This window comes from Periplaneta americana, chromosome 8 (genome assembly GCF_040183065.1).
Source record: "Periplaneta americana isolate PAMFEO1 chromosome 8, P.americana_PAMFEO1_priV1, whole genome shotgun sequence".
In the NCBI taxonomy this organism is placed as follows: domain Eukaryota; kingdom Metazoa; phylum Arthropoda; class Insecta; order Blattodea; family Blattidae; genus Periplaneta; species Periplaneta americana.
The window spans coordinates 119910472-119930766 of NC_091124.1; the positions used below are offsets into that span (position 1 = coordinate 119910472).

At 33.7% G+C, this 20295-nt stretch overlaps 1 protein-coding gene across 5 annotated transcripts in view; it reads left to right on the plus strand.

The window, feature by feature from the left end:
• Ac78C (adenylyl cyclase 78C) overlaps nucleotides 1-20295 on the plus strand; it is a 665405-nt gene that overhangs the window by 595377 nt on the left and 49733 nt on the right. For 3 of the 5 annotated variants that reach the window (XM_069833500.1, XM_069833501.1, XM_069833503.1), the window contains exons 12-13: nucleotides 8179-8451; nucleotides 14773-15081. In XM_069833500.1, coding sequence (XP_069689601.1) covers nucleotides 8179-8451; nucleotides 14773-15081 — 582 coding nt within the window. The remainder of the gene's footprint in view (nucleotides 1-8178; nucleotides 8452-14772; nucleotides 15082-20295) is intronic. The other 2 variants (XM_069833502.1, XM_069833504.1) reach the window with 1 other exon arrangement.

Sequence of the window (20295 nt, forward strand, 5' to 3'; positions counted from 1 at the left end):
GAATAGCCTAATTCCCTCGGTGAGATAATTAATCTGATGCAATCTGTCGTCTATACCAGTCATGTCAAACTCAATGCGACTATAAACATACACAGAGCACGGCACCAGACTCGAGGCAGATGACGTAAAGCGGACAGTTCAATCTTACCTGCGTTCAGTGTTCTGTGGCCGATCACATTGCCGTGTGCGAATGTAAGACCAGGGAAATTTCTTGTGCACGATTAGCTACCTTATTTAGCGATAAGCTTATGGTCTCGAACTTCGAAGGTTCACTGGGAAATACATGCCTTACTGCTATTAAAATGCAGTGCTTAATAAATTGACAGTCTGAATACGTTCCGTGTCTTGCGACAACCATGCGCGCTAGTTCATAACTTGCTCTTACAGCATCAACTCTACACACCTCCATGTTCTACGTAAACATTAAGAAAAAACACTTTAAGAACAGAGCGCTAACCGACAGGTTATTATCTTAGTTTTCTTAGAAGCTTACACCCATTCACAAAGTTAGTATCCACACATAAGATGCACCATGCTTTTCAGACCTATTTTAAAAGAAAAGTGAGAATTATACCCCGGAAAATACGACACATAGCGGGGAATCCATAATAAACATTAATAGAATATATAATAAGTAATTATAATAAAAAATGTGTACCTTACGGAATAATTAGAGTTTATTTATATCACTTTCTTGAATTGTTGGTCATTTCCTTCAAATTTTAGTATCAATTTAATTATAAATTCTATATTTCCTTTGGTCATCGAAATGCAGGTCTTGGTCATTAATATTACCTATTCTACTTTTTAATATAGCCTATTAACTATGATTCTACGAAAAATATTTTTAGTTTCCTTTAGGATTGTACAACAGTAAATAGGCTTGCATGTACTGTCAGCAAATTCCATGTTCTTTAAAACTGTGCAACTACAGTAAATAGCATTTAACTTGTTAGACAAATAATTGCAGCATGTCACAGCACATTTATCCACTGTTAGGCATTTTACAGAGCAACTCGTTCTTCTCCATCAAATCCTCCGAAGTCCGCCTAGTGCTTCACCTCGTAATATTGTTTTGTATTGTACAGGGACATCGTTTTATTTTTACTTCAATTTTTATTGTACCTGAGTTTTTTTTTAATGTACTTCACTCCCATCCCCTCTACTAGTAAACTTCCAACCGTTCTCCACACAGAACCAAGGCCGCGTACATGCAGTCAAGCAGTACTGAGTTAGTGAGTATAGTACGTTCCAGAAATATGTTCGCGTTTTCTAGTGATGAAAGAGCTTTCAATATTGAATCATATTTTCGCACAGGCACTGTCGTCCGTTTGCCTATGTCGCATCTCGGTTTCTCCCACCCGCTTCTACTCGTCCCTCTGTAAAGTCTAGTAGTTGGGCTGTCTTACCTCTTTTCTGAAAACATTAATTTCTGTTAGAAATTGGACGTCTAGGTAATATTATAAAACTGTTTAAAATAACTTAAATAAAAGGGCCTCGTGAAGTAATTAACGGTCACGTGATTTCCCTCCTTTCTACGACCCTGCGACAAAACCAATTGGACGGACAGTAGATAGCATGTCTGAGTAATTTTATCTTTTCTGATCGGGCAGAAGTGAAGATTGAATTTACAGTAGGTAAGATACTCTCTTATAGAGTAGGTACAGAATTATTTCAACATGAGTTACTAGTACGAAGGACGAAACTGCTACTTGGAATTAGATACAATAGTCTATAGTGCGATAAAATGCAAAAAAGGAACTGAAGCCTGTATCGAAATGAACGGCCACCGTTTTCAAAAATATGTTTAAATATATATAGCCACCGGCGTGGCTCAGTCGGTTAAGGCGCTTGCCTGCCAGTCTGAAGTTGCGTTCGGGCGCGGGTTCGATTCCCGCTTGGGCTGATTACCTGGTTGGGTTTTTTCCGAGGTTTTTCCCAACCGTAATGTGAATGCAAGGTAATCTATGGCGAATCCTCGGCCTCATCTCGCCAAATATCATTTCGCTATCATCAATCTCATCGACGCTAAATAACCTAGTAGTTGATACAGCGTCGTTAAATAACCAACTAAAATAAAATAAAAAATGTTTAAATATACATATTATGATTATTTTTCAATGTAACTTCATTCTCTATACTGTACGCTAATGTGCTGTAGACAGTACAATATACATTGCATAGTGAATACGTCCGAATGGATATCTGAATTCTTGAGTAAAAAGAATTATTGTTAATATAGTACTGTATTTTGATTAAACAAAAACCCAATGAAAATGATCAAACTCAAAATCGCGATATTTCCTAGTTTACGTAAATGGACGAACTACTTTTCTTCCCTCTTATACCTAGTAAAGTGATTTGTTTGTATTTTACGCCAGTATCATCGAACTCCTGTTATGGAAAGGGGTAGCAAACGGTGTTTCCGGTTCTCGACCGTTAATCCAAAGGTATAGCCAGGTTAATACTAGAAATGTTAGTAAAAATAAAATGATGTCCCTATATTTTCTTATAAAGAAGTAGGGGATTCAGCGCGGATCATGTCTATGGATTTATACGCAGTCTTTTCTTGGACTTCAAGTTCTTACGTATCCGCCTGCCAAAGCACTGTGCTAGCAGCTCGGACCACGAGAGGCCCTGGGCCCGAGATCGTGACAAACCTGTGGCAGCTGCCACCAGTGACCGAGCGTGACATGACTGGTATATACTCTCAACAATTAACAGTAATAGGCTTTTTTATAGGTTTACTAGCTGAAAGCACTCGGCGTTGCCCGGGTTTTCCTTTCTGCTCCTATTTTTAATTAAACTGGTTATTAAATTTTCGGAAATCTCGGAAACCTAACTATACACAACCAAAGCGAATTGTCTTTACTAAGCTTTCCTCGCCCATAAAGATGAATCTTTACTTAACGTCACTTACATGCATTAATGAAGTCCTTAGCCAAATGCCTACCAGGGTTAACTCAATTTAAAACAGTTATAAATCAGGCACCGAAAAGAAAACATTTCAACTTGTCGCTGAAGTTAAATTGTTGTTTTAAATTTATATATTTATTTGTTTTTATTTATTTATTTATTTTCATTTATTTATTTATTTATATATTTATTTATTTATTTATTTATTGATTTACTGATTTATTTATTTATTTATTTATTTATTTATTTATTTATTTATTTATTTATTTATTTATTTATTTATTTATTTATTTATTTATTTATTTACTTATTTACTTATTTACTCATTTACTCATTTACTCATTTACTCATTTACTCATTTACTCATTTACTTATTTATTTATTTATTTATATTTTTATTTATTTATTTATTTATTTATTTATTTATTCTGGTGTAGTTAAGGTCATTGGGCCTTCTCTTTCACACCGCCAGAAATACAAATAAAGTAATAGAAAAATCAAACTATAAACAAAGTAAAACCCAACGAAAATATAATTCCTTCTCCTCTTTCTGATCAGTTTCAGCATCGAATCAATATATACATATATAATTTAATTTATATTGGAAGATTTTTTACCTCTGGACCGCTGTACACCCACTTATATCATACCCAGTTTTTTTAATATAACTTGAAACTATATCTCATAAATTCAGAACATATTATATTAATTCTAACTTTATACACAGAATACAGATGCAATATAAACTCGCAATAAATCATTTTTAACATAAAGACTAATATTCTGAGAAACGTATAAGGCCTACCGGTATTTTAGAAATTAAGAGATTTTTATTTCCACAACGCTTAACATACTAAATCTGCAACGTGATTATACAGATCTAATTTCGCAGCAACACATTTTCGGACGTGAACAACAATATTTTGAGAATTAATACAGTGTTATTTTCAGTGGGCTTATGTACATTCACATACTACATTAACAACATGACAAAAGTATAATTGAATTGCTTATTGTTATATGTAAAATCTTTTTTTTTTCACTTCTTTGTATAAAATATAGTTGAAGATGTGAAAAACACGCAGTTTTTAAGTTAATGTCTGGAACTTTGAGCGACTGCCCTTGAGGTTCATTTTAATATGGCCATTACAAATGCTAGTGGCATTGAAACTGCAGTTGCTTAAAATTGAATGAGTATCCTAGCAATACGTGGAATAAAAACATATTTTATTTTTGCAGTTCATATTGCCAATTCTTTCACGTTTCGTATGAGTTTTTCACACCAATTCTTATTCATGTGTAATTTTGGTGGCTTAATATTTCGCAATACTACTATTGGTTATTCAATATTAAGTAAATTATGTCTTAGCTATCCTTGTAGTTTCAAAGAATTCTAGAATTCAGTTGTATAAAACAGCCTGCTCACTATCTACAAAACTGCATCGAGGAATTCATAATACGGTCCTGGACTCCGTAAAGATACTTATTGCCTGAATTATCTAGTTTTAGCCTTCATGATGTGTAACAACAATGTAATTTAATTTCGTGTTAAAATTTCCAAGGCCTCGTGAAAGTCGATGTTGAATACAACAGACAATGATAAAGAACAATTGACTGTAGAAGATTTTGCATTTTAATATAATACATGAATATTTGATCTCTTTATTTTTATTTTTTATATTTTTAATTTATTTAACTTCCATTTGCACAATTTGTTCTTCTCCTGGTTATAAAGGTTAAATGTGCAAACTTTGGCACATATCGGTCAAAGCGTGTAGATTTGTATAGAGAACATACACACATACATAAATACATACATACCCACATTCAATTTTATATATTAAGACTAGCTGAAAGCACCCGGCGTTGCCCGGGTTTTCCTTCCTGCTTCTATTTTTAATTAAACTGGTTATTAAATTTTTGGAAATCTCGGAAACCTAACTATATACAACCAAAACGAATTGTCTTTACTAAGCTTTCCTCGCCCATAAGGATGAATCTTTACTTAACGTCACTTACATGAATTAATGAACTCCTTAGCCAAATGCCTGCCAGGGTTAACTCAATTTAAAACAGTTGTAAATCAGGCACCGAAAAGAAAACATTTCATCATGTGCCTGACGTTAAACTGTTATTTTAAATTTGTTTATTTATTTATTTATTATTTATTTATTTGTTTTTATTTATTTATTTACTTACTTATTTGTGTTATTTATTTATTCTGGTGTAGTTAAGGCCATTAGGCCTTCTCTTCCACACCGCCAGAAATACAAATAAAGTAATAGAAAAGTCAAACTATAAACAAAGTAAAACCCAACGAAAATATAATTCCTTCTCCTCTTTCTGATCAGTTTCAGCATCGAATCAATATATACATATATAATTTAATTTATATTGGAAGATTGTTTTACCTCTTGACCGCTGTACACCCACTTATATCATATCCAGTTTTTTTTAATATAACTTGAAACTATATCTCATAAATTCAGAACATATTATATTAATTCTAATTTTTACACACAAAATACAGATACAATATAAACTCGCAATAAGTCATTTTTTAACATAAAGACTAATATTCTGAGAAACGTATAGGCCTACCGGTATTTTAGAAATTAAGAGATTTTTATTTACACAACCCTTAACATAGCTACTAAATTTGCAACGTGAATAACAATATTTTGAGAATTAATACAATGTTATTTTCAGTGGGCTTATGTACATTCACATACTACATTAGCAACATGACAAAAGTATCATTGAATTGCTTATTGATATGTGTAAAATTTTTTTTTCCACTTCTTTGTATAAAATATAGTTGAGGATGTGAAAAACACGCAGTTTTTAAGTTAATGTCTGCAACTTTGAGCGACTGTCCTTGAGCTTCATTTTAATATGGCAATTACAAATGCTAGTGGCATTGAAATTGCATTGCTTAAAATTGAATGAGTATCCTAGCAATACGTGGAATAAAAACATCTCCTTTTATTTTTGCAGTTAATATTGCCAATTCTATTACGTTTCGTATGAGTTTTTCACACCAATTCTTATTCGTGCATAATTTTGGTGGGTCAATATTTTGCAATAGTACTATTGGTTATTCAATATTAAGTAAATTATGTGCAATTGTTGTAGTTTCAAAGAATTCTAGAATTCAGTTGTATAAAACAGTTTGCTCACTATCTACAAAACTGCATCGAGGAATTCATAATACGGTCCTGGACTGCGTAAAGATACTTATTGCATAAATTATCTAGTTTTAGCCTTCATGATGTGTAACAACAATGTAATTTAATTTCGTGTTAAAATTTCCATGGCCTCGTGAAAGTCGATGTTGAATACAACTGCAATAATAAAAAAACAATTGACTATAGAAGATTGCATTTTAGTATTACACATGAATGTTTGACCGTATTTATTTTTATTTTTTATATTTTTAATTAGTTTAACTTCCATTTGCACAATTTTAATGTAGCCTATGTTCTTCTCCTGGTTATGAAGGTTAAATGTGCAAACTTTGGCACATATCGGTCAAAGCGTGTAGATTTGTATAGAGAACATACACACATACCCACATTCAATTTTATATATTAAGATATGTACGATAGTGGCCAAAAATACGGTGAAATCGTTCTTCTGAGTTATTTTCTAGTACTAGTTCCTAAACAGAATAGGCAACTATGGGAACATTCATTCATTCATTCATTCATTCATAGTGTTCTGCCCAAGGGCAGGTCTTTCATTGCAAACCCAGCATTCTCCAGTCTTTCCTATTTTCTGGCTTCCTCTTTGTCTCCTCATATGTTCCACATATCTTAATGTCGTCTATCATCTGATATCTTCTTCTGCCCCGAACTGTTTTCCCGTTCACCATTCCTTCCAGTGCATCCTTCAGTAGGCAGTTTCTTCTCAGCCAGTGACCCAACCGATTCCTTTTACTCTTTCTGATCAGTTTCAGCATAATTCTTTCTTCACCCACTTTTTCCAACACAACTTCATTTCTTATTCTGTCTGTCCACTTCACACGCTCCATTCTTCTCCATATCCACATTTCAGGTGCGTCTATTTGTTTCTCTTCTTAATGTCCATGTTTCTGCCCCGTACAATATCACACTCCACACAAAGCACTTTACTAGTCGGAACAATGTATTAAATTGAATTATTCAGTTTGAAACATTTTGTTTCCTGTTCTTTTAGTCATTCGATTGTGTACAATTAGTTGGTATCTATTTTACTAAACTTGATTGAGAGAACCTTCATACTTTTCACTTGCACCACACATGGTCCATGTCTTCTCCCAGATTGTATTTTCCTGGTTACCATGGGAAATCCTCTTTGGCCTTTTCAGCTACAGCTACATCGAATGCTAGCCGTATAGCTAATCAGTTACAAATACATTCATGCTCCAGGCGTGCTAGGCTGTTGTGTTTCCATTAAAGTTGTTTAATTAATTAATTGTCGAATTGTACTTCGAGCGCGACGTGAATTCGAAGAACAAAGCCAAATTTTCACACTAAACAATAAGTATGCACTTAATTTTGTGCTCATGATCTTGAACAAGACGAAATAAGTTTTCTTTTGTGGAAGTTTGTGCTACTCCCACTTGTCGTAGTAGCTTTTGAATTGACACAATTATTATTGTGTGTATATTAATTAATTAAATGCAAACACAACAGCTTAGCAAACTCTGTGTATGTAGACCTGTAGCACGACTGATCAATATCGTATCTGTAACCAATTAGCAGTATGTTCAGCACTCCTTGCAGCTGAATAGATCGAAGGGAATTTCTCCTAGTAACTCGGAAAATACAGTTGGCTGAGATGAGGTGACTATCTTGTGATACACGCGAAAAATATAAAGACTCGCTCACTCATCACATTAAAAAAACAATTAGAAGAATGAATAATTATTCAAATTAGCTTCACAGGAAGCTATATCTGAAAGCTGGATTTGCAATTACAAGAAAAAAAAAAAGTTATATTTTATTTATTGACGCTCGCAACTGCCGAGGATTAGCGTCGCCGGTGTCCCGGAATTTTTGTCCCGCAGGAGTTCTTTTACATGCCAGTAAATCTACTGACATGAGCCTGTCTCACACTTAAATGTCATCGACCTGGCCCAGGATCGAACCCGCAACCTCGGACATAGGCCAGCGCTATACAAACTGAGCCAACCAGGCCGACCAGATGTTTCTTACAAATTTAATGTTGACATAGACTGTTATCAATTTATTATAATAATATAATTGATTATACTTCCAGGAGCATGGAGTGGAGACTTACCTAATCAAACAAGTGGAGCCCATGCGCCCCCGTCGACGCGTGTATCACAGATTCTCGAGACCTCGGTTATGGTCAGAGGACGAAAAGGCTGGCACGTTGGTTACACTGTCATCTGCAAATAACAACAATTCCTCTGTGTCTACTGTGGTCACAACTGCACAACACCAAGGATCGGGGGCAGGCTCCAACTCTCTTGGGTTCATAGAAGAGGAGACCACAACGGACTGGCAGCCAGAGATTCCCTTCGAGAACGTATGTTGCAACAAGATACTAATAAAATACGTCGAATGAGGCGAGAAACACGGGTTCAAATCCCGGTGAGGTGATGGAACTCTCACGTTTATCATTATTTCATATTTGATGCCTAGGAAAATTATTGCGTCGCTCCATCTTTCCACGAAGCCAATTGGACGAAAATACTAAATTTGTAATTAAATACCAAACAAAAATATAACGGGAATAATATAGGCCGGCAGTAATTAAATAAAATTACTACACGATTGAGTGGAAGCGGGAGCTAAACAAGTAAACAAATAAACAAATAAATCATAAAAACATACTTAACATTACGAATTAGGATGTAATTAAAAACGCAAAGAAAAAAATTGACTAGAAAAACTAAAGAAATAAAAACATTGCAGAAAGTTTATAATATGCTTATTAATAAAATTAACTGATTAAGAAATTTATTAATCATGGAGTAATAAAAAAAGTGTCTAGTTTCTTTTCAATGGCAATTAACCTACCTTGTGAAAAGTAAATACCAATTCTGGGAATGTATTTGCGAGTTTAGGGAAGTAAAGCCTGACAGAAAAATAGTCTTAATTTTTCTCCATTTCCGAATCGATTAGAGTTACGTCTTGCACATATTCTTAGATCTGTTGTTTTAAGACATTTGCAATTGGAGATATAATTCTGTAGCTAATATGTTTTGCAAAAAATAATGTCGTTTCTCTGTTTTACTATAAAGGACATGGTATGTTAATTTTGCAAAGTAATTCGTTTAAACATCATCGAGTTCTATTGACTCTGAGAACATACGTTCAAAATGTTTTGTTCGCCACTTCTATTAATGCAAAAATCATAAATCGCAATCTTGTTCTTTTTAAGAAAAACATTTTTATTTTAACTTAAAATCATTATATTTTATACTCATAATTTTACTTGAACGTACTCAGTATTGTCATGGTAATTTTTTTCTTAACCATGTGCCCTATACCTTACTTTTCTCCCTTGAACTATACTAGTTAGTATTTTACTCTTCTCTCGCTATCCCTCCGGCCCACAGTATCGATTTCGGGAATTTAGCTGAACAAAATTGATAACTTTTCTCCTATCTAACAGATTTTTATGAAACTTTGTACAGTAATAACAGGTAGTATATTTTGTTTTCTATACAAACTCTAATTGCATTTATATAAGGGAAACTGCCTCTTACTGGGGATGCATTTATACAAAATGATTAACTTTTCTCGTAACAGATTTTCATGAAACTATACACAGTAGATACAGGTAGCGTATTTGTTTTGTATGTTTATGGGGATGCATATACACAAAATTAATAGCTTTTCCCCTTTCCTCCTATCTAAACAATTTTCATGAAATTTCATATAGTACTTACAGGTAATATATTGCATTTGTCTTGTATACAAACTCTGATTACGTTTGTATAAGGGGAACTACCCCTTATTTAGACAAAAGTAATAACTTTCTCCTATCTAACATATTTTTACGAAACTTTATACAGTAGTTACAGGTAGCACAAGGTGCGGCAGAAACAATGATCCATTTTAAATCTCGCTTCATTCTCGATTACTGTGGAAGATCGATTTAAGATTTTTTGCAGCATCACAATACTTGCACCTTACACTTCGTAAAATGAGAAAGTAAATGACTGAGTACATTCTTGTAGCCTGAAGCTCATTCAATTCAGAGTTTGATTCACAAGTCAAAGATTTTAAAGTAGTTCGTTTGATTCAGCAATACTGTTCTCATAAAAAAACTCATTGGGTTAACCCAGTTTGAAGTCCACCGTTGTGGCTGAGGGATTAGCGAGTCTAACTCCGAACCCAGCAGGCCCGGGTTCGATTCCCGGTCGGGACGAATTGCCTGATTGAGGTTTTTCGGGGTTTTCCCTCACTCCTATGGATGAATACCTTTATCAGGCGATTGGAACCCCACTCATCTTGGCCACTTCCTTTCCTCTCCTATCATCCTTTCATTCATCATCCCGTTACTGTTCTGCTTTTCAGATCACTCTATAGGCGGCCCTCCGAAGCTGCTGGCTCTCTCGACCGGCCTCCGTGGATTGTATTCATGTGATGATGGATATCTTCTGCAACGGAACCCGGGGCAGACCTTCTCGTGGGAGGACTTCCGCCTCGGACCGTTAAGGGAGCCTTGGGGGGTTGCCGAAACAGGAGTGGTACATGAACTCTGTTGCCTGTATGGACCGGTCGTTAAGGGGGCCAAGTGGTTAGGTCGGTGCGCGTAGAGGATCGGTGGCAAGCAAATCATCCCATATAAGGGGGTGTACAATAGACCTCAGGTCGTAGTGCGTGGGATGTTCCCTCCCTCCCTCCCTCCCTCCCTCCCTCCTAACAAGGAAAAAACCCGTTGAAATAGCTGTCTTACTCGTATGACATCCTATAAAGCAGTCATTTCCAACTCAATGCTTTTTGACGTCATAGCGGGCTTCTGTCGTTCTCCGTAGCAATCCAGGTTGATACTACGGAGCAGATCACAACGAGAAGCAGTGGGGTATGGCAAACCAGTACAATATAGTGTTTACAGTAATAATATCGTAGTAGATACATACCGTTATAGGTAAATAATTCTGGTATCTTTCTGCCACACTTATTGCACAATGAATTCATGTGGGACTTACAAACAGTGTTAAAGCGATAAATAATCAGTAAACTACTTATATAGAAATGAAGATGGACAAATTACAACTTCCATGCTAATAACGTAATAACGAACAAATATAACTTGAAAATACGGGAAACAATAATTTAAAACATTGTATCAATTAACTTCTTGTATAACAATTAAAATTTACACATTACAACTTTCTTGCAAATAACAAACAGAAGTAAGTGGAAAATATGAAAAACAACTTACTATTTATGCCTACTTTATACTTGTATTGTATGAGTTGTATTTCCACCTGTTTTTCTGGATTTCTGAATTCTTTTCGACCTTATTAGTGTCTCAATATTTGGGCAAAAAGATCGAGTCACAGAAAACCTAAATATAGATATAAACTTTGATCTGACATTTGATTTCTGTGACGTCAGTGCTTTCGTATATAACCAATGAATAACATATAATTTATTTCATGCTGACTGCCTATTTACGTCGTCAGCCATTTCTTGAATTCTTCGGGCCACAATCTGGTTGGGTAGCCTAATTGATTCAAACTCCTTTAACTTTTCTGTACACAATTCTTCTGCTGCAAATATTAAAAAATCTTTTGCTGCAAATATTAAAAAATCTTTTGCTAATATTAAACAGTCTTTCACAAATGAGTCATTACTAAAGGGATGAAATTTCCTTGCGATCTGTAAACTGATTTTTCGGCTTAAAAGAACGACAGATTCTTTTTTTTCCTTCTTCTTCTTCTTCTTCTTCTTCTTCTTCTTCTCCTCCTCCTCCTCCTCCTCCTCCTCCTCCTCCTCCTCCTGCTGGCGCTGCGTCTTTTAGCAATTTGTCTTTAAGTTTCATGGTGATTTCAGCCAGAGCCTTCTTCAGTTACAAGCCGGAGCCATACGTCGGCAACACTGTAATTAACTGTCAAACGGAGGCCTAATATCCAGAACACGTGTTTGTGCTAATGCCAATATTTTCAGTGTAAATTAATGTTACAATATAAGTGCCTGTCGATGGAATTATGTTCGCTGTCGTACCAAACGTCAATTGTTAATGTATTATAAACTAAGTGCGTGTTGGTGATAAAAACAAGACAATAAATGAAAATATGGCTGCAGTCTTTGGCAATTTTTACGGTTATTATTAATGATAAAATGATTGAACAATTCTTCTAAATATTAAATATTGCACAAACTACATTTTTATAGTTTTACTTGTGGTTTGTGGTGTATCAGAATTCTAGCCAAATTGTTGGGTCTCGCCTGCTATATCAATAAAGTTACGCCGTTGATTTTCAAGTTCATTGTAAACAGCTATTTTGTGATCCCATAAATGTTGCAGTTTTGTTGAAGATACGTCAGAACTGTCTATATTTGTAGATGCATATACTCACTTTGTTGGTTTTCAAGATTTGTTTATTAACATTATTTCTTTTGTAAGAAATTAGTTATAAACATGTTTCTTTTCACTTCGTATTTACAGGATATAAAGTTCACCGATTTTACGCTAATTGGCGCATACTTAATAGATAATGATGTGTTTTGTTACGTATTATTTTGAAGGTATGTTTCTTCATTTTTTCATAATTAGATCTTTATATTTGGCCTTGGCCTATTTAAAATTATATTTTAGAAAATTTGTAACAAATAATTTAGGATAACAGTATTGTTATGGTGACTGGCGAGGTTCAAACTAAAACTGGCTTCCTGGGCATCTGAAATATTTATAGAAAAGCACGACAGATAATCACATGAAATTAAAATGTATATGATACCCTAGACCTTTCATGTCAGAGGTGAAACAACATAAAGCGGCAAAACATTATCAATTTACTACCCACATAATGGTTAATTGATTGGAATACGGTACTGCGAAAGTACGTCGTTATTTTATTTATTTTTGGTACAAATAACATTTCTTTAAGTATTTATTTATTTATTTTGCCTTGTAACATCAATAAAAAACACGTGTGCTTTTAATTTTTTTAAGTTATAAGTAGCTGTATACAAGTACTTACGCGGTATTCTGAAACTCAAATAAAATACCATTTCGGATTCCATAATAAATTACGTACATCAATATACTGAATCTTGATCATATGCACTTAGTTTTGTATCAATTAATGTCGAAAATGTACATGTGACAACGAAATCAAAGCACTAAAACGTCATGCTTTATTTTGCCTCCACCCGCCTCTACTCAGCGTTGCCAAACCTACCCATGCTCCGGCTTGTAACTGAAGATGGCTCTGTTTCTGTTTGATATTTATCATACCTATTCAGTTGGATAGGAGCAATAATATCTCTGTAGATCGAATTTTTTCACATATTGCATTTTCTTGGCTCACACTGAACATTTTGCTACTGTTCCACAATCCATAAACAGGAACAAGTCTTCACAAACGGAAATTTTTTTGGAGTAGGTGATCTTTGTGGTGTAGTACTCGTTGAAGCTATGAATCTACCCTGCACACACTGCCCTAGATTCAACCACAGCTAGTACAGCTCTGGCAATGCACTAATCCGTCACAGCTCTGAGCAATGTTCTATTTCTCTTGACCTCTTCTCCGAGAGCGAAAGCGTGCTCCGACGTCACAATTCGGCCAGTTCGAAATGACTGCTGTAAAGGAATGCTGGTTAATATGCTGAAAACAAATTTAATTTCATCAACGATGCCGGTACATTATTCTCCCAAGTTGTTGTGGACTGCCCTCTCTCACTCTTCCTTTGTGCCATCCATTGCAGCACACTTCTTCATATCTTGTCTTCTTTCATCCTCTTTACATTACCGTATCATCTAACTATTTCACTGTTACATTAACCAGTGTTGTAGATTTTACTCCCATCATTTTTCTAAATTGTATTATCTAATTCTATTTTTCTAGAAACTCAGACTTCTCGACGTCAAAAGCCAATTTCAGTTACAAAAAAATTATTAATTTGGTCCGTTTTAAGAGTCAAAATTTTCACCAAAAGTGATTATGCTCACAACAGTACTGTTTTAAATATTAAGTTTGTTTCTATTATGTTTTTATCACATAAAATTAATTTAGTGTTGATTTAGCATATTTTACTTTCTAAATTACTCTACATACTGCATTTTTCTTTTCCTGTCATTTGGATAAGGAAATAGTTACTTATGCAACTTGTGTATAAAATAGAACTTTTTGCAGGACGGAACGGAACGAGTGCAAATGAAAAAACCTGTACTTGTCTCATAAAGTTATGTACATATACAGTAGGCCTATATATATATACATATATATATATATATATATATATATATATATATATATATATATTGGATATTGGTAGTTATACAAAATCGTGCACAATATATCATATTGCCACAGGTGTAGCTATTTCTTATTTTTATAGCCTACTATTTTTTCGTCTCCTGTTTTCTCACTTTTTGTTTTTCCTTCTTCTATTTCAAATACATGTTATTTTAATCTTGTTTTGACTGTCATACGAGTTTTGTTTCATCAAGTATATTTCGAGTGTATAATTTGTTTCGCTTTTTGTATGTATATTTACTTTATTTTTGCTTAAAATATTCCTTGGTTGATGCTTAATTTGCTTTCAGTTGCTTTCCAAACAGAAAATACAATCATTTCAGTTAAGTTATTTATTTTAACTTTATTATATTTTGTTTCCCTTCTTTTAATACCTGTACGTGTTTGTTGATTTCGTGTGTCTATAGCAACGCTTTCCAGATGACAAACGACAGCTGACCACATACTGTCTGTTTGTTCAGTTGAACACGGGCGGCGCTGTTGATTTGGACGATTTGGATGATTTCGATGATGATCCATTCCAAGAAGAGGACGGCGAAGCAGCTAATACCGCTGGCGATAAAACAGAGAAAGTGGTGCCCACTGGTCTGTCCATGGCGGAACAGGTCGATGAGATAATCGATCACAGTATCGAGATCGAGAGTAACAAAAGAATGCGCAATGCTAATCTCAATGCATGGACCTTGCGTTTTCACGATGTCGCCACAGAAAGTAAGGTAAGGCGATAATAAAATGTTGACACACATTTCATACTTATCAAATTTTCATTTAGTGAAATCAAACTGAAATGTAAAAAATACTAAGTGAAGAAATATAATAATAATAATAATAATAATAATAATAATAATAATAATAATAATAATAATAAATAATTACATTATTATTACTACTACATTGTTATTACTGTTTTATTATTTATTATTATTATTATTATTATTATTATTATTATTATTATTATTATTATTATCAGTCATTCAAGTAATAGGCCTTTATTGGCTTCCTAAGGTCTCTTTCCATCTTTACAACGGTCAACCTATGAATCGTTTTCCTCGAGGCGTATAATGGAGGATCATTATTTAGGTCAAGCCAGTCGTTTCTTTGAGGATACTTGGAAGCATAGTAAAATTAATGTCCTACAAACCGGTTGCTAGTCGAGAAGTAGTGAGTTCAATGGTGAATGAGCCACTTTACAGCCTCTGAACATGCCGGCTTTTCTGTAGGGATGTGCTCCCTTACCCGAAGGTCTTGGAGCTTCTCTTTGCTGTAACTGTAGTATGTAATAGTAACAATGAGAATAATGATGATGTTGACAATAATAATAATAATAATAATAATAATAATAATAATAATAATAATAATAATAGGCCTAATAATAATGATGGGTATAATAATAATAAATAATTTACAGACACATTATCACTATTAATAGTAGTAAAACTGTAGTAGTAATATAGTTGCGATAATGATACTGATAATTGGGGATCGTACTTTGTCCGAGGAGACTACAAGATTAAGTTAAGTATTGCTGGTATGATTGTTTAACTCTTAGAATTACATGAAACAAAACACATCTACATTTTTCTCTTACTATACTAATAATAGTAGTCTAATAATATTTATTATTATTATTATTATTATTATTATTATTATTATTATTATTACTATTATTATTATTTCAATATACAGGGTGAATCAAAAGTTTGGAACCATATAAATAAGTTTCATATGCTTGATTTTTTATTACTGTAGGTGTTACCAGTATTTGTAAGACCAAATGCTGTACCAGTAACACATTCGATTCTAGCCCTCAACTATCTCAAAAACCGCCATTTTGGATGCAACTTTGAAATTTTAAATGGAAAATAGGTCATGTAGGTACTCAAAATCATGTGAAATTTTCTGAAAAAAAAAAACAATGGTGCAATTTGTTTTGAGATATATCTAATCGTTGTCAAGTTATTTAAAGATAACTTTCATAATGACACAAACATTAGTTACTGCATCTACAGATATTTTGCAACATGGTACAGTACAAAGGAGACTTTTGAAAAGGTATTTTTATGCAATTCTGGTAATTAACTTTTCCTGCTTTACTGTTTGCTTAACCTATGACAGTTTCAATGCATTAACAATGGTGCAATCTGTTTTGAGATATCTCTAATAGTTTTCATTCATTAAATGATAACTGTCACAATGACACAAAAAGAAAATTTTACAAAATGTGCTCAATCTGTTGTCCATTTTCGACGATGCACATTTGTAGACAGATTTTCCACTCAGAGAGAACATTTTGTAGCATTTCCTGGGCGACTTTAGCACAGGCTTCAATGATACGGTTTTTAAAATATTCCATATTCTCAATTTTCCCTTCATATAGAAAGCTCTTTATGTAACCCCAAAATAAAAATCAAAGGGTGTTAAAACTGGAGACCTGACCGGCCATTCTACTTGTCCATGCCTACCAATTCAACGTCCAGGAAACTGTTCTTCCAGTCTGTTGCAACATTTCTGTGACTTAACCCACCAGAATAAAAAATGATTTCAATTCTTTCCTCTTTCGATAATGCCATTACGAAAATCAGAAATTTGTTGTAGGAAAGCTTCAAATAATCACAACAATGCATTGAAACTATCGCAGGTTATTCAAACAATGGAGTAAGAAAAGTTAATTACCAGAATTGCATAAAAATATCGTTTCCAAAGCCTCCTCAGTACTGTACCATGTTACAAAATATCTGTAGATGCAGCAACTAATGTTTGTGTCATTATGACAGTTATCTTTAAATAACTTGAAAACGATCAGAGATATCTCAAAATAGATTCCATTTAAAATTTCAAAGTTGCATCTAAAATGGCGGCTTTTGATAGCTTAGAGCTAGAATCGAATGTGTTACTGTTAGAGAATTTGGTCTTATAAATAGTAATAATAGTAGTAATACCTATAGTAATCGAAAATCAAGCATATGAAAGATATTTATATGGTTCCAGACTTTTGATTCACCCTGTAGAATTACGTACATTTTACCACTATCTAATGGCCGCAAAGTCTATTTAAACACATAGAAATTGGTGCATTTTTCCATCGAACATAAAATTTTAAACATGACAATTTTGTAATTTTTGTTGCATAGAACATGTACGAGAATATAAGTATAGGGTGGTCGGAATTAACTGAGCAAACTCACCAGTTGTGAAAGATTGAATCAAAACAAGCATAATTAAGATAAGTCACAAAATAAGCATAATTAAGATAGAAATCAATACTCTATCTCTACATTTGTCACCTCAGTTAAATTGGACACTTTAAAGTTTTAGTGTTTAATTCATATGAAACATAAATACCGTATGCTAACTCAATTTACTGTTCATTGCTCTCCTTTCTACACACAATGCCGTTTTCATTTGGCATCATATCAGTTTAAATCCCTGAAACAAAAAATGGTTCACCGCTGTGGAGTAGCGGTTAGCATGTCTGGCCGTGAAACGAGCGGGCCTGGGTTCAGATCCTGATTGGGAGAAGTTACTTAGTTAAGGTTTTTAGCAAATGCTGGATAGCTTTCGGAGCTGGACCCGTCATTATTACCTTTATCTCATTCAGACGCTAGATAACCATAACAGTTGATAAAGCGTCGTAAAATAACCACACTTTCCGAATCTGAACTGTTTACATCTCTTACTCTGTAGATAACTTGTATCTTAAGCGACATTGCAGTTGGCGTTAAGACTCAACAGCAACTCGTCATACTGCTGCTCTAGTCTGTGTATGTTAGAGTGCGAACTGCGAGCTTGAGTTTACAAACATCAGGAGTGCCCACCAAAACTGTAGAACGTAAAACACTATTCGAGTGATAATTTGGAGGCTTTGGGAGTCGTCATGTCCATGTTCGTCGGTTTTGTCCTATTTCAAGAGACGGACGAATATTATTTTATTATATCATTGTTGCATGAAAGACGTTCGAACCCAGCAGTGAAGAACCGGTAATGTCAGTGTTTAGGACGCTCGGGCTCCACAGAACAGTTGCTCGAATAGCCAGAAATCAGACTCTAAATGTGCAGTTATGTGCGAGGATCGCCAGTCTGTGCGGACTGCATAATTCAAGCGTTGCTCTTACCAGTTCTTAGCTGGAGGGGTGTACAATATCTATTCTGCGCTTCTAGGGTTGGTTTAAATAGGCATTTGGACATTATAAACACACTTAACAGAAGGAAAAAAACACGGTTATTATCAGTGTCTATATTTGACAATTGTAATACAAGAAACTTTAGGCTTACTCAGTTATACTTCAAAAAGTAGTGGTTTGTAAAGCATAATTTATTAATATGATTTTTATATAGTATTTGAAGAAAAAAATATTGCAATAATTTCGAAACAACGGAAAACGAACAAGTAGCCTATTTCATTTTACGTAGTAGGTACTAATTATTTGAAAGTAAAAGACCGTACTACTTCATTGTTCGTCAAGCATTATTATTTATTGGGACCATTGGTACAGAAATGTTGAAGAAAATATTATACTCCCAATTAATTACATGCAGTAGGAGGACATTGTGAAGTTTTTACACTGAAATCACTTCCTTGCTGTATGTCAATATAAATTAACATTAATATTAATAAATAATATAGATTAAGCTTAGAATTTAAATTCACAAATAATTTATTTGGAAAACGTCGAGAGCAAGTATCGACAAATTGGGAGCGTTACTGAAAGAAATTAAAAGTGTAGTTCACAAGCTGAGAAGCGACGATATTCTCTTTATGTCAGGCTTAAAGATTATTAATGTATGTATATTAAATTAATATAGTGACGTGAGATGAAAAATTTGCCATTATATATTTTTCCAGAAATTGCGAATAGTTTTCGCTCCTTACAACCTCAAGAGCGTCACATGTATTCCTCACTATATTCTCATCACTTACCAGCTTATGAAATGAAAGTTGTAAGTCGTCTAAATCTTTGATGGCTGTGTTAATACAGACTCCAAAACAACGCCATTGTCAAGTTCGTTTTGCCGTGAGAGTACTGATTAAGAAATAAGAGCTGGCAATATCATATTTTGAGAACTTTACTAATCTGATCTAAACTGTCACAACACTATTACCTCGACATGGGCTGATGAAAGCCTTTCATTTTAAAATAATTATTTTGGCTGAGGAAAACATTATAACAATTATGTTATATGATTCGTAATTTCTCTTCTTCGTTATCTGTGAACTCACTTTATTTATCATAACCAGGGAAAGGATTTATATGTAAATACATATTTACTTATAAAGCTAATATAATTTATATTTTGCATTATCTTTATGTTTCACAATGTGTAGGGTTGAAAAATCCTACTTTTATTTTCCATATTTTTCCATATTTTAGAGTTTAGTACATATTTTCGTTAATTTCCATATATTTTCCATATTTCATATAAAACAGTCCATATTATATTAGGTTTAACAATAAAACAAAACAAAATTCCATTAACTTTTAAAAATACATTTCAACAATAGAGATTTAAACACATGTTCAGTAATCCCTTTAACATCAGAGTTATTTGAAAATTAGCAGTCCTATCAACAATGGGAAAGTAAGTTACAAAACTGTATTAATTTAATTTAAAATTTTTAACAGACTTCAGTTGTGCAGCTCAACAGTTAAATGCCAGTCAGAGTACACATAGGTTCAGTTTTGTAAATCATACTATAAAGACGGTAAATATGCCAAAAGTACGTCATTCAGTCAATTTAAAATCAAAACTAACAAGTTACATTTCAGAATTTAAAGAAGATGGTTTATCAACTGACAATAAAATATTATTTTGTAATTTGTGTCAGTGTGCAGTATCATCTACACAAAAGTTCCTGGTGCAACAACACATTACAACTAGTAAACATCAGGCCAACAAACAACTAAATTCCAAGCAGAGACAATTGTTTTTAA